The 15,000-nt window shown below is 25.7% G+C and overlaps 1 protein-coding gene across 3 annotated transcripts in view; it reads left to right on the plus strand.

The window, feature by feature from the left end:
- LOC124430212 (heterogeneous nuclear ribonucleoprotein L) overlaps positions 1-15,000 on the plus strand; it is a 105,474-nt gene that overhangs the window by 13,900 nt on the left and 76,574 nt on the right. For 2 of the 3 annotated variants that reach the window (XM_046976461.1, XM_046976463.1), the window contains exons 2-4: positions 1,418-1,611; positions 2,268-2,311; positions 8,210-8,279. In XM_046976461.1, coding sequence (XP_046832417.1) covers positions 1,522-1,611; positions 2,268-2,311; positions 8,210-8,279 — 204 coding nt within the window. In that variant the 5' untranslated portion in view covers positions 1,418-1,521. The remainder of the gene's footprint in view (positions 1-1,417; positions 1,612-2,267; positions 2,312-8,209; positions 8,280-15,000) is intronic. The other variant, XM_046976462.1, reaches the window with a different exon arrangement.

The following is a 15,000-nucleotide window of genomic DNA, read 5'->3' on the forward strand; positions in this document are numbered from 1 at the left end:
TGAAATATCATTCTTTATTATGTATATGGTTACTATAAGTTTGACATTTGTGATGATTTTATTGATTGATTTTTCAAAAGAGAAAACATTAAAACAAAAAGAAAAAGTTATGTAAAATCGTAATAACCGAAGTAAATAAATGAATTTTTTTTTTATTCGTAGCGTTATATCTCCCTTGGTCCCTTAAGAGCTTAATTCAAAATAGTACCTAGTGTTTTTCCTCTCTCACCTCTCCTATCTTCCTCACTCCCTTCTTCGCCTCTCCCCCCCCTCTCTCTCTCACGTATTCATTTAAATGTATTGAAACATTGAAACAATTCAGCAGGTTTGAAATTAAAATAACACCTAAACTAAAAAATTTTTCAGGACATAATATTATTAATATATTTTGTAGTGAGTCCAAAAAAGCTGCATCAATTAATGTATTAAAAATTAAAGTTTCAAATAATAATACAAAAAAATTACTTTGCGATTGTATCGATACAAAAAAAAAAAAAAAAAAAAAGAAAAAAAAAAGAAAAAAAAAAGAAAAAGTATGAAACGTTTCACAGAATTATCTAACCATATCATTAAATTTAATATCATTTAATTATGTTGCATGACATTTTTCTCGATCTCCAATCCTTTCAAATATATATATAGCTCGGCCCAGTTCCGTGGGGGGGTCACCCTATATATACATACATATATATATATATATATATATATATAATATCGTTAAAATCGTTTACTTAGTTTCTGAACGATTCTTGTCGATTATACGAATGAACAAATGAACGAAAGAAGGAACGACGAATCCTATCATCAGGATTATCCTATCCTTCGATCCTTTCGATGTTTTTATCGAATAAATGGAAGAAAGGCCATTGCGAATGGAAATTTCTCTCCCCTGCCGTTCCTACCGACTCTCCCTCCATGTCACACCCTTTTACCTACGTTCCATAAAAATGTTCGCGAGAACATAATGAACACGTGTCTTTGAATATTTGTGAATGATAACGCTTAAACGTAATGTTTAAAATATTCCGTCGTTTTTTTTTTTTTTCTCTCTCAAATCACAGTTGCTCAACGCTTTCTTTCTAACTTTTCCGATCATAAAATTTTCTCCTTCTTTTTTTTTTTTTTTTTTTTTTTTTTTCTTTTTTTTTCTTTCATTTCAATTTTACATACGTACTATACGTAAAGTGCTTATTTATATTTAAGATTTCTTCTAATCGCACATTAATTCTTTTATTTAAATATAAAAGAAAAAGTTTGAAAAACAAAAACAAAAAAGAAAAAAAAGAGAAAAAAAAAAAAGGAAAAGAAATGGTGCGAACGATTGTGTAATACGATCGTAAAAGATTACGTTTTTATTTGTCAACGTAGAGAGAGTTGTCGCAGTTTCGAATTGACCTTAAACTCAACTGTTTTCTAGGAAAACAGGACGCGCTGATAAAGTATTTCCGAGTTATGTGTCTCGGAAAATCTGACGATTTCTGTTGATTATCGCAAATTTGAAAGTTTCACAAAAATCCCGTGATGGCCTTCTCTTCGTATACCGGTTCGGATCAATACTTTCGTCAACCACTTGACAAAAGAAAAGCCCGTGGAGAAAGGAATGCCTTCTCGGTAATGTAATCAACAACATTAACATTAATATATGAATTATCACACCGACAACAATATTCGAAAATATACCAATTGAAAGTGTATTATATATATACATATACATATATATATATATATATATATATATACATATGTATATGTACATATTATTATATATATTATATACAAACAATATATAATATATAATATTATAATATATACACACACTCACACATTATTATATAATATCTATTATATTTATACACATTATTATATATTAAATATAATTATAATATTATAATTTATTTATTATATATATTAAATATTATATGTATATATATATTATACACAAAAAATATATGATATATAATATACATTTATATAATATGTATATATACTATTATATATATATATTAAATATAATTGTAACATTATAATTTTTTTATTATATATATATATATTTTTTTTTTAAATATATATATATATATATATATTTTTATATTATAATATATTATAAACGTATTTATGTGCAGATTCGAACGGTACGTTTCGAAGTTCAAATTAAATATTTGGCTAATAGATTTAATACGCTTGAAAGAAAATAATTACACGACCGATACTATGTTAGATTTTTTTTTTTTTTATTCTAATTGTTTTGTATTCACTCTGTGTTACAGAATCACGAGTACGGTGGATACGGAGACGAGCCACGGCGAAAGAGGTACAATCTTCTTTTTTTATATCCACTTTTATATGCATTTTTATTATATGCACTTTTATATTCATTTTTATATATCATAATATATCACACTCAGGAGGATGATTCAAAAATTTTCTCATTCATCATTCTCGATTTAGTGTATGTAATTATCCCTTTTCTTTTTTTATTATTATTCTTTTTTCTTTCTTTTGGAACTTTTTTCCTCCTTTTTCTTTTTCTTTTTTTTTTTTTTCTTTTTTTTCATAATTATAAAATATTACATTGTGTAGTTATACTTGCAAGTATTACGTTATACAATTAAAATTAAAAGAAAAAAAAAAAAAAAAAAAAAAAAAGAAAAAGAAAAGAATAAATAAAGAAAAAATTAAAAAAATACTAGTAATATATAACTACACTATATAAAGAATGAATATATATATATCTTAAATATTTGTTGAAACATTTAGACAAAATTCATTCTAAGATAGAGCTCTAATTATTTGTATTAGGATATATGTGTTTTGTCGTTTTTTCAATATATGTATATATATATATTTTTTTTTTTATTTTTTTCGAACTTTTCGATAGAAATAAAGAGGATAGTTAAATATATTTCTTCGATCAAGGTCACATATTTACTCGATTTCTCTATTGTTATATAAATATATTGTTTATGTACGATAAAAAAATCGATCGCGCTTGTGCGTTTTGTAAAATGTTTGACCTTAATATCAAAAATTCGATTATCGCGAGAAATCTTTATTCGTTGATTAATTCTGGTTATACACGAGCAAATATTCTTTCTTACTCTCTTTCTCTCTCTCTCTCCTCACCCTTTCTCTGTTGTCAGAATCGATTGGTAAAATTCGTTGTCGACGTTATACGTCACTTTAATTATGTCATCGTTCTATCGTATGTCGTTATCGGACTGATTATCAGTCGCTCGGTAAATTGTCTCGTTAACGGAGTATTGTTTTTACGAATCGATTCGCATGCTTTCAACACGTTTTTGGTATATACCTTCGAAATATGATAACGTGTGCATATATACATAGATGCATACGTACAAGCATAGATACATACAAATTTACATACATAGATGCATACATATGTAGATACATACATACTTATGTAGTGTACATATGTAAGTACATAGGTGTTTGTGTGTGCATATTTATATATATATATATATATATATATAGTTACATATTGTTTGGGATGAACAAATTAACGAATCAAAGCTTCCTCTTTTAGTCTTTTCCAATTTATTCGCGATGGAATGTTGTAAATATTTTTCGTTGTGTTCTAAGATACTTTGAAAAGTTAATTTAGATTCAATATGAAATATTTTTTTATTTCGCATTCATTCGTGACCGATTAAAAATATTTAATTGTATGTAACGAAAAATTTTTTTCATTGTTACTCTTTTTAAAAAAATTATACGATTAAAGCTTATAATATAAAGTATTATTCTTAACAAATTTGATGTATTATAGTTAATAAATATAACTTATATTTATTTTATATTAGTAATATATCAGTATAATAAGTATATTTGTATTATGACTAATTATACTTAATAAGTATAAGTTATATTGATATAATTGTATTAGTATATCATTATTAATATGACTAATATAGTTATATTCGCTTATACCTATTAGTATAGTATTTCTATATTAGTATTCTATATTAGTACTATATAACTTTAAAATATTATAATTTTTTTTTCTTATATTTATATTACTATTGGCAAAATATATTAATATCTTTCAATCTATAATTAGTATAAGTTATACTTTTCGAATCGATTTTCCATTATATCATTTTTTTTCTTTTCTTTTTTTTTTTTTTTATCCGAGAAACATTTATTATTAGTATATAATAAATAATAATAATAATATAATTGCAATTTATTGAAGTATAAAGTTCATCTTAGAATACGAATTAGTTTAATGTTATATGGAGAAAAAATGAAATAAAATATCATAAAAAATTTCATGATAAAAAAAAAATAAAAAAGAAACGAGTATGTGACTTCGAAGTTATATGGATTTACGAAGGATCCGAGTATATAGATCTCTATATTAATTAAAATGTTGAATTTATTTCAAGAAGACGGAAAAAGAAATTTATAAAATTATATATATATAAAAGAAAAATTATAAAGCAGTTTATCCCTTGAAATTACATTTTTTGGTTTTATAAAGGTTATTATAATAATAAAAAAAAAAAAGAAAATAAACAAAAGATCTTCATGACGATACATTTTCCTCTTCTATTTCAAGTCGCTTCGCGACGCAACGACGATTATATTTAAAGTCTAATTTGTTGTTTAAATTAATGAAATATTTCTGTATATTTTATTTTTCCAAAATTTCGTTACATTATACAAAGATCCAATTTTATTCTCTGCATAAATTTTATTAATATTTCGCGAACGTACGTTGGGGAAGAGTAACGACGCAGAAAAGTTTGCGAAAGGGTGGGTGGTGGGGTGGGGGGAAGGAAGAAGAGAAAAAAGAAGAAGGAAAAAAAATGTAGAAAAGAAGGAAAATAAAAGGATTTGCCTAATTTACGTCAAAAAAATGTATTTTCTTTTTTTCTTTTTTCTTTTTTCTTTTTTTTTTTTTGTTTTAATTTACGTTGGTAGAAGGTCCCTCGGTAGTAGACCGTTCTTAGAATTAATGGAGATGCAATTCATCAAATTTCCTTGATTTAGTACGATAATTCGCTCCGTAACTTGAAATATTTTAAAGAAAGAGAAAAGGAGGGGGGGAGAAAGAGAGAGAGAGAGAGGGAGAGGAATAACATAATTTACGTTTTTGCGTAATTGCTGTATTTTAAAAAAGAGCATAATTCCTTTTGAAATTTTCACATAACGTGGAAAAGAAATGTTCCTTGAAAATTTTAACAAAAATCTTATTATACAATATTTTCGACATAGGAGACACTTTTTTTTTTTTTTTTTTTTCGTACGTATATAACGTTCGTACATATTTCGAGACTCATCAACAATTCTCCGAATGAAAATTATAATCATTAGTATGACTTATTTAATCATCTCTAATCTCAATTTGTTATCGTTTACGCGAAATAATTATATCGTTAAAAAAAAAAAAATGTATGGTATCATTTGTATTAGTATAATTATACTGTGTAATAAAAATAAAGATTTAATAATAATAATAATAGTAATAATAATAAATAATAGTATAACTTATACTAAAAAGATATTAAAAATTTTTCAGATATACCATTTTTTCAAATACAAATATACACACAAGCACAGACACACACACACACACACACACATACACACAGAGAGATATTTTTTGCGCACGTTAATTAATTTCCAAGTTAAATGAAGTTATAGAGGTTAATTAAATTAATAAATAATTCCAAATAATATTCGACAATTCATAAAATTTTAAGAACGTTATAAAATATAACATATAATTGTCTCAGATAATGTCAGATCTCAATTATTAGATATCTATATAATATATGTATATACGTATAAATTATATTTTTTAAATTTGAGATAACTAAAGATATTTTGGAAATAGCGTTTTTTTTTTTTTTTTTTTTTAAGAAGAAGAAAAATTTGTTCGATTTTGAACGTCGAATATAACGACGTTATTTATTTCCATTTCGATGGAACTTTTAAGATTATTTCAAGGTCACTTTTAATTGTTCTTTTAAATAGCGGAAATCTACAATTTTTGCTACGATATCTTATTTTACGGCAAGAAAGAAAAAGAAAAAAAAAAGGAAAGAAATGATTTTTGTTCGAATAAGTTTTATTTTCCATTCAATCTCTACTTTTTTTTTTTTTTACTGTATTTAATTTAAAAACTAGATTTAGTAGGATAGAAATCTACTACGTGTATAATAAAAAAAAAAGGTATTACTTTTTTTTTTTTTTTTTTTTTTTTTTTAGAAATAATATAATTTTAATAAATATATATGGTGATGTTGATTCTTCGATAAATTTTCTCAAATACGAATTAATTAAAGATTTAATATTAAGATTAACATAATGGAAATATTATAATCCATATGTGTGATATCCATCGAATGTTCATTCGATTATATAATTTGTTTATTACAATAGAAATATTAGATTGAGATTAGAATAGTCATTGCGATAGGATATATCTAGCACAGTACATTATTATAGCTTGCACTCACGTCAGATTTAAATATTTTACAATATTATTATTTATTTTTTTTTTTTTTTCTTGTGGTTAACTCAAAGGAAAAATGATCTATCAAGACGTACCAATTACGGATAGAAGCTATGAAAGAGCTCGCCATAATTGCTTGTAGAAATATTTACAGGAATATTCTATTTACGTACCTATCAATCAATCAATCTTTGATCAAGCGTATTGAGAAGTGTATCGATAATCGAGGTCACCATTTTGTATATTTATTTAAAATAATATTTTTCTTAAAGAAGCATATCTGTTTTTTTTTCCTTTTTTTTTTTCTTTTTTTTTTCTTCTTTTTGGTTTATTTTTATTTTTATCCACTCTGAGATTTTTTCTTTTTTTTTTTGTTCGAACAATATCGTAGAGAATAGAAGTTGGATAAAAAAAAAAAAAAAAAAATAAAAAAAAGAAAATGTTTTAGACAAAGGTTGGTTCCATCTTTTCTGGAGAATAAGATGCCGTTAGAAAAATTAAAGGTTTTCATAAAAAAAAAAAAAAAAAAAAAAAAAAAGTTGATCTTGTAATTATCTTGAAAATGCTCAATGAATCGAAAATAAATGTCGTAACAATTTAATTCTACCAGAATCAAACAACTTGTGAAAACAATCGTTTGAAAAATTTTTTTTTTCATCTCTACTTACTCCGATATTTAACATTTTGTATTAAATAATTGTCAAATGATATTAAATATCGTAAAAGAATATTATCGAAAAGAGATCGAAAGAAAAAAATTTTTTTCAGACAATTGTTTTCAATAGTTTTATTTGATTCTGGAAGGAATTACGTCTCAGAAGAAATATTATTTGAATAAGTATACAAAATAATTAAATAAATGATTAAAATGATGGAATAAGAAATATTTAATGTCATTATATGTTTGTCTACGAGATATCAAACAACTTTTTTTTTTCTTTTTCTTTTTTCTTTTTCTTTTTTTAACTTTCTTTTTCAATAATTGCATTGTATCGTTTCTGAGTTAATTAACGTGTTTCAATTTCCAAAAAGAAACTTCATAAGTAAATACACGTATAGAGTTTTTGTACATACACACGTGTGTGTGTGTGTGTGTGTGTGTGTGTGTGTTAAAGAAAAACTTTGACGAATTTCAATGGCATAGATTAATCGAAAGCAAAGTACGTTACTCGAGTAAAATAGTTATCGATAGAAGCGAAATAACATTGGATCGCGTGATAGGTCTCTCTCTCTCTCTCTCTCTCTCTCTCTCTCTCTCTTTCTATATATATATATATGTATGTATGTATCAGTAAATCGATGAGAAGGGACGTTCGTGCCGTTATCGAGAATCACAAGAGGTAGATGGTGGTTGTCGTTTGGATGCGGCTGCACGCTTCATGGTATATTGTCTTGGCGTTGATTTGTCGCTTTCACTTTGTTCTCATCCAAAACGAGGAACTATCTTATCTATTTTATCTGAACGCTCATCTATAGGACACACACACATATATATATATATATATATATATATATATATATCCCTAAGCTGTTTCCATGTAAATCGTATTATATTTATTACGGAAAACTTTCTCTTGAATTTCTTATCGTTACGTTTAAGTGTAATTATTCAAATAATTTTTATATCATTAGAATTTTATATATATATATATATATATTTATTTGTTTGTTTATTTATATATGATTTAATATATATGTATACGTATATTTTTTATTTTTTTTTTCCAGAGAAGATAACAATAAGCCGAATCACGTTCTCCTATTTACAATCATCAATCCAGTATATCCCATCACTGTGGTAAGTAATAATAATAATTTTTTTTTTTTTTTCGAATAAATTCAATATAATATTCATTCGTAATGATTTTTAATCGAGTTCTCGACTATATATATATATATATATATATATATATATAGTCGCGAACTTATCGGGAGTTTTTAACCAATTTTTATCGCTTGAGATAGCAATATCAAAAAAGAAAAACAAAAGAAAGAAAAAAAAAACAAGGGACCGTTAAAGCGTGTGCACGGTGTTTTTTTTTTCTTTTTTTTTTTTTTATAAAGTGAAATGCTTTGGGTATGCACTTTGAAAGAGATAGTGCCAGGTGGTGGCGTTTATAGTGGCAATTGTGATGGTGGTCGTGGTCATGGTCATGGTGGTGGCGGTGATGGTGGGTCATGGTGTTCTGTGGTAGTAATGCCTATGACGATACTCGAGGAAAGGGCACGTGCATTAACGTGCTTGTATTGTACCGAAGGAAATAGATGATCAATAAATTTCAGATGTCTAACTTTGTAAAAATTTTATTCAGATATCCGTTATAGTCTGGAGTATATATATATATATATATATATATATATATATATATATATATAGTAAAATAATTTTATCCATATGAGTACACAGTAGATAGACACGAGGACATACACACACCACACAGACACATACACACATATATACACATAATTTACTCGACATGTATTATTATTTGCTCGATTTATCTTCGATATTATCTTCATTTATCGTAAAATTTGTTTTATTTCGACAAACAACGATTGATGATTAATCGTCGTATAAGAGCTTTCGAAGTTTTCTTTTCCGTTTCTATCTACATATCTATTTTTTTTTTCTGTTTTCTTTTCTCTATCTATCTATCTATCTATCTATATATCTATATATCTATCTATCTATCTATCTCCAATATCTATCACAAAATAAATTCCATTAAATCATGAGTCAGTATATTTATTATTCTATATTTTGTTATTTTCGTTGGATTTCATTTTGTATTATAAAAAGATAAAATACGACAATTTGTCAAGGTTATTACTTACGGATATTGTTTTGTAATTTAATCTGTTAACCATAGACGATATTTTGCTTTGGGAAAGTGATCAACGTCAAAATAGACGAACTCTCTATGCTACTCAAAGTTTATTGCGAATTCGCCCATATAGTTTCAGTAATTTCAGTGCTACTTCGGGTCGGCTTTAGGAGGGGAGGCCGACTTTTAGAGTCTGACAAATGTGTCCGCGCCCGAGCAAATAATGACTCCTCTAAATCCCGTCCGTCCAAACCGACTATCGTTTTACACCATTCCCAAATGATCATCATTATGTTAACTACGGAATTATTATCATACAATTTAAAAGGACCAACACAAAATGATCACGGCATTTTCATCCATTATTATTTGTCCATTGAGTCGGAAAGGATTGACATTTAAATTTCGAACAATTTTCGGACGAACGTTACACGAATTCCAATCGATTAATTTGACGTTTTAACAGGTAAAATCACTTCGTGAATTTGAATTAGATAACGTCAGATAATCTTCATAAGTTCGTTGCAATAGAGTTCTGTTTTTTTTTTTTCTTTTTTTTTTTTCTTATGGATATTTACAAAATTAAATCGTACGTCCTCCTTTATTTCGATCGATAATTGCTATTATCTTTTTTTTTTATTTTTTATTTTTTCCTTAACTTTTATAATTATTCACGTTTCGTAACAATTTTTTATCTTTTTTTTTTTATACTTCTTTTTTATTTTTTTTTTTTTTTATTAACGTGTTTATCTTCGTTTTTTAACGAGGATATATAATACTAATGAGATTTTAGAATTGTACTATTTAAAGCGATAGAAATTGTAAAATAATTCGTGAAATTTTCCTATTATGCCACTGAGTCACATAAACGATATCGATGCTGTGTTAAATAATAGAATTAACAAAAAAGAAAAAAAAAAAATTTAGAGTAAGATCTTTAAAATTATTCTATTTTCTCGAAAATTTTGACATTTAATATAGATATGGTGGACGATGAGAATGATAATGAAAGTTAAAAAAAGAAATGGAGAGATAGATGGAGAGAGGGAGAGAGATAAAGAACATTAGAACGCATTAGATGTGCTATTAATAATATCGATCTATAGTAGTAGCCAAAGAAGTGAGAAACATGATTACTTTATAACTTCAATAATTCTTTTTATTTTCTAATAATTTTTATTTATTATTAATGTATTTATTTTTGTTTTTAATAAGATATAATACTGATGAGATTTTAAAATTATACGATTTAGATAGAACAATTAATTATGACGAACTTGGAACTTTTTCTTTTATGTCGTTGATAAATCCAAATTTACGATCGGTGCGACATGTTAAATAATAGAATTAAAAGAAAAAATGGAAAAAAAGAAAAGAAGAAAAAGATCCGCAAAGTTCTTGTATATCTCGAAAATCTTGACATTTAACATGGATATAAGTGATGGTAAGAATGAGAATGAAAGTAAAAAAAGAAATGGAGATAAATAGGAAGAGTTAGAGAGAGAAAGAGAGAGAGGCGAGAGGAAGGGAGATAAGAAAAGAGCATTAGAACGCATTACTGTGCTATTAATAAAGTCGATTTATAGTAACCAAGAGAGAGAGAGAGAGAGAGAGAGAGAGAGAGAGGGAGAGTATGTGTGAGAAAGACAATAACATTATTATTTCATAATTGTGATGATTATTTCAATTTTGCAATTTTTTTGTATTTTTTTTTTTTTTGTACTATTTATTTATTTATTTTTTCTTTATTAATACATTTATCTTTATTTTTAATAAAAATACGATACTAGAGAGAGAGAGATATTAGAATTATATCGTTTAAAGTACAACGAACTATGAACTTCTTTTTTTTTTTTTTATGTCGCTGACCCAAATAAACGATTGGTGGGACATTAAATAATAGAATTTAGAAAAAAAAAAAAAAGGATAAGAAAAATAAATGATCTTTAAAAATTTGTCTATTTCCGAAGAATCTTGACATTTAACATGGACAAGGGATGATAAGAATGGGAATGAAAGTTAAAAATGAAATGGAGATAAAGAGAGAAAGAGAAAGAGAGAGAGAGAGAGAGAGAGAGAGAGAGAGAGAGAGAAGAAGGAAAGAGCATTAGAACGCGTTAGTGCTCTTCTATTAATAATGTCGATTTATAGCAACTAAGTGAGGGAGTAGGATAGATTCCCTATCGACTCACGTTTTGATAAATAAAAGTTAGCTGGAAAGCATAAAGCCAAGTAAAGTTTGTTTTTTCGATACGGATTGAGTTAACTAAACTGACGTTTTTTAATCTGCCCCCCTCCTCTTTCCACACCACCCCCTCCCATTGCGTCATTAAAACGCAAATTAGTTTTACTTCGTCAATTTGATCTTTAAAAGTCTTTTTTTTTTTTTTTTTTTCTTTCTTTCATCGAAGATAAATATTTTATATAAATAGATCTAGAACGGCTTCATTCGTGTTCTATATATTTGCGTATGATCGATGAAGGAGTTTTGTTTTATCATTGTTATAATTATGGCAAATTTGTTAACCGAAGTTACGTTGTTATTCTCTTAAAGAATTTCTTTGTTATTTTTAATAATAGAATAAATATCTTCAATGAATGGATTTTAAGTATACTAACTTGCGTTTTTTTATCCGTTTGTGTTTGGACAAGGTGACTGATTTTTCTTTTCTTTTTTTTTTTTTTTCTTTTATTATTTTTCTTCCATGTTTTTAATCACTTTAAATTTGATAATTATTCGAATTCTTTAAAAAAAGTTGTTCGATTTTTTCAAAAAAAATTATGAGTACTTATGTATTATACAATATGTATTATTAGAAGATACAGGCCATTTTGAAACTGGAAGTCCCTGATAAGAACAGAAACGGGAAATGAAAATTTATGAGTATATGCATGTAATATATATACATACATATATACGTACATATACACGCATGCGCGTATATATATATATATATATATACATTGATACATCTATGCATATATGCATTCATACATACATAAATAAATAAATATATATATATAAAAATTTTAATAAAAAAATTTAAAGATACATGAAAATATTTCGTTAACTCGACAAATTCGTATGCTAATCCCTACGTTATAAATACATTACGATTTGATCCGATAATAAAAAGTTTCTAAAGGAAAATTTACATTATTTAACTGACATTATTATTTAACGTGTATCCACGAAGTTTAAATTATTTTTATTTATCCGCATGATACGCGTATTATCATAAATTTCTTTTTATAAAATTGTATTAACTTTTCGCACAGTCGTTACTTTCTAATCGGAAAAAAATATCAGGAAGAATCGAAATTGTTCGCGAATTATTCACATGCAAAACTATGAACTTTCTTATCAATTATTTCAAATCAATTAATTTCAACTGTGTTATCCACACGTTGTACAAACACATATTTAAATTTTATAATAAGCAATTTAATGATACGTTTAATGATTTTATTAATGATTTTATTTCTTTACGAGGTAAAGAAATTCTTTTTTCGATTTGTACTTCAATATTAATGATTTGATTCGATCGAGAACAATGCCTTTCTCTCTCTCTCTCTCTCTCTCTCTCTCTCTCTCTCTCTCTCTCTTTTTCTTTTTTTCTACTGTACCCTTTCTTTTCTCTTGAGCCTGAGATCAAGGATTTTTATCTCGCTAGTAAAAATAGCTGACCTCTGATCAGCGATAAACCCGAAAGCGTTGATACCTCAGGTGAAGGAATCGTGAAAGAGGAATATATACGAATAGCCGAAGGAGATCTATTTCTTGAAATAAAAGTGCGAAGAATGGTGTACGTGCTTGTTATTTGAGATAAAACGATATTTATTTATCGATTCTGATAATATACGATTTTCTTCGTAGAATTTAAAATTAAAATAATCAGATATAACTGCAACATTGATCTTAGTAAATTAACATTTATTATTGCCTTAACTATTTAAATAACGACAGGATGTTTTCATTCTGCGTATATTTTTTTTTTGTAATTTTTTTTTTGTATTTCTTTTTTCTTTTTTTTTTTTTTTTTGTAAGCATTCATGTATTGGCACATTTGTTATAACAAAAGTTCCATCTCAATGTTCATGTGCGTGGTTTGACTTTTGATATTGTTCGTATTTAATTTTGATTATTTCAAAGTAAAATTCCATGTATATCCATGATTTTTCATTATTCTTATGTTATTTAGTATTTACTTAAATATTGTTTTATTAAATACATTAAAAAAATTTTTCTATTCATATTCATGTTAATTTTTAATTTTTAATAATTGCAATACGAGGGATAATTATTTTATCTGTAGATTTCTTTTTTTTCTTTCTTTCTTTCTTTCTTTCTTTCTTTCTTTCTTTTTTTATTGAATTATATGATTCATAATACGTGCTTGCGTGCGTGCGTGTGTATCTATACATTCTTATTCTTTTCCTTCATTAATTTTATTATAATTATATTTTAATTTTATTGAGATTGATTTTTTTTTTTTTTTTTTTTTTTAATTTAAAATTGTATTCTATACGAATAAATATTTTTATTGTCTATTTTATGATTTTCTATTTTTCCTTAATTAGATTACTTTTTGCTAATGCTATTGTCTTTTATTCAAATTAAACTTTTTTCTTTTATAATTCGTACGTATAAAATCAATATGAAAGGTTAAATTGTTATTAAAAAAAATAATATCAAATTAATTCGTTCGTTTTCGTAGAAACAAATAAATAATTTTTGAAAGTTCTATGATACTAAGAAACAGATCGGAAGAAAATTTCTTTCAAATGTCTATTAGATTGGCCAATAAATGATATAGGAATTTGTCAATAGAAAAAAATACCAGTGTTATTTATTTAGATTCATAATACTAAAAATAATTTTATTCCTACAATAAAAGGTATTACAATTCTTACAATAAACAATACTAAGATATAAAATCGATTTTTATTTAAATATATTCATATATTCTTTCTTTTTAATTAGGTATAATGTATTTAAAATATTCAATAAAGCAAAAAAAATATAGTGTTGTTTATTTATATTTATAAGATATAAGATATCAAGCGTTAAAAAAAGAAAAAAAAAAAAAAAAAAAAACTATAATATTACTTATGTAGATATAAAATACCAAATATTTTTTTCCATACTAAATACAGTGTTATGCGTTATATGTATATTTAGGTATAAAACACATTTTTTCTGTTTTTTTTTCTTTTTCTTTTTTTTTATTTTCTTTCAAGTGTCAACGTCATATATGATTCTGATATTTGAATTTGTTCGTATAAAGTTTTTCTAGATAAATTTTCTTCTTTTCTTTTTTACTTTTTTTCAAATAACAACGACAGTCCATTTTCATCTTCGTCTTCGTTTTCATCTTCGTTTTCGTCTTCGTCTTAGGCTACGTCTTCGTTGTCGTTAGATGACATAGATAACAAGGTCGTTCTGTGCATAAAAGAGACGAAAAGTTTTCTCGTTTGGCGTTACTCTCTTTTGCTCGTCACGGCCGAGTTTCGTAGAAGGAAAGATGGCGAAGGCAGAGAAGTGTAACACCCGGTCGACCTCGAACATATGGTGCTTATTAATTAGCGTAGACGTTCGAAGTATTGAATGATTTACGTCGTTTATAGTATACATATACATATACATGTACATATACATATACATTTAGATATACATATACATTTAGATATACA

Source organism: Vespa crabro, chromosome 17 (genome assembly GCF_910589235.1).
Source record: "Vespa crabro chromosome 17, iyVesCrab1.2, whole genome shotgun sequence".
NCBI lineage: Eukaryota > Metazoa > Arthropoda > Insecta > Hymenoptera > Vespidae > Vespa > Vespa crabro.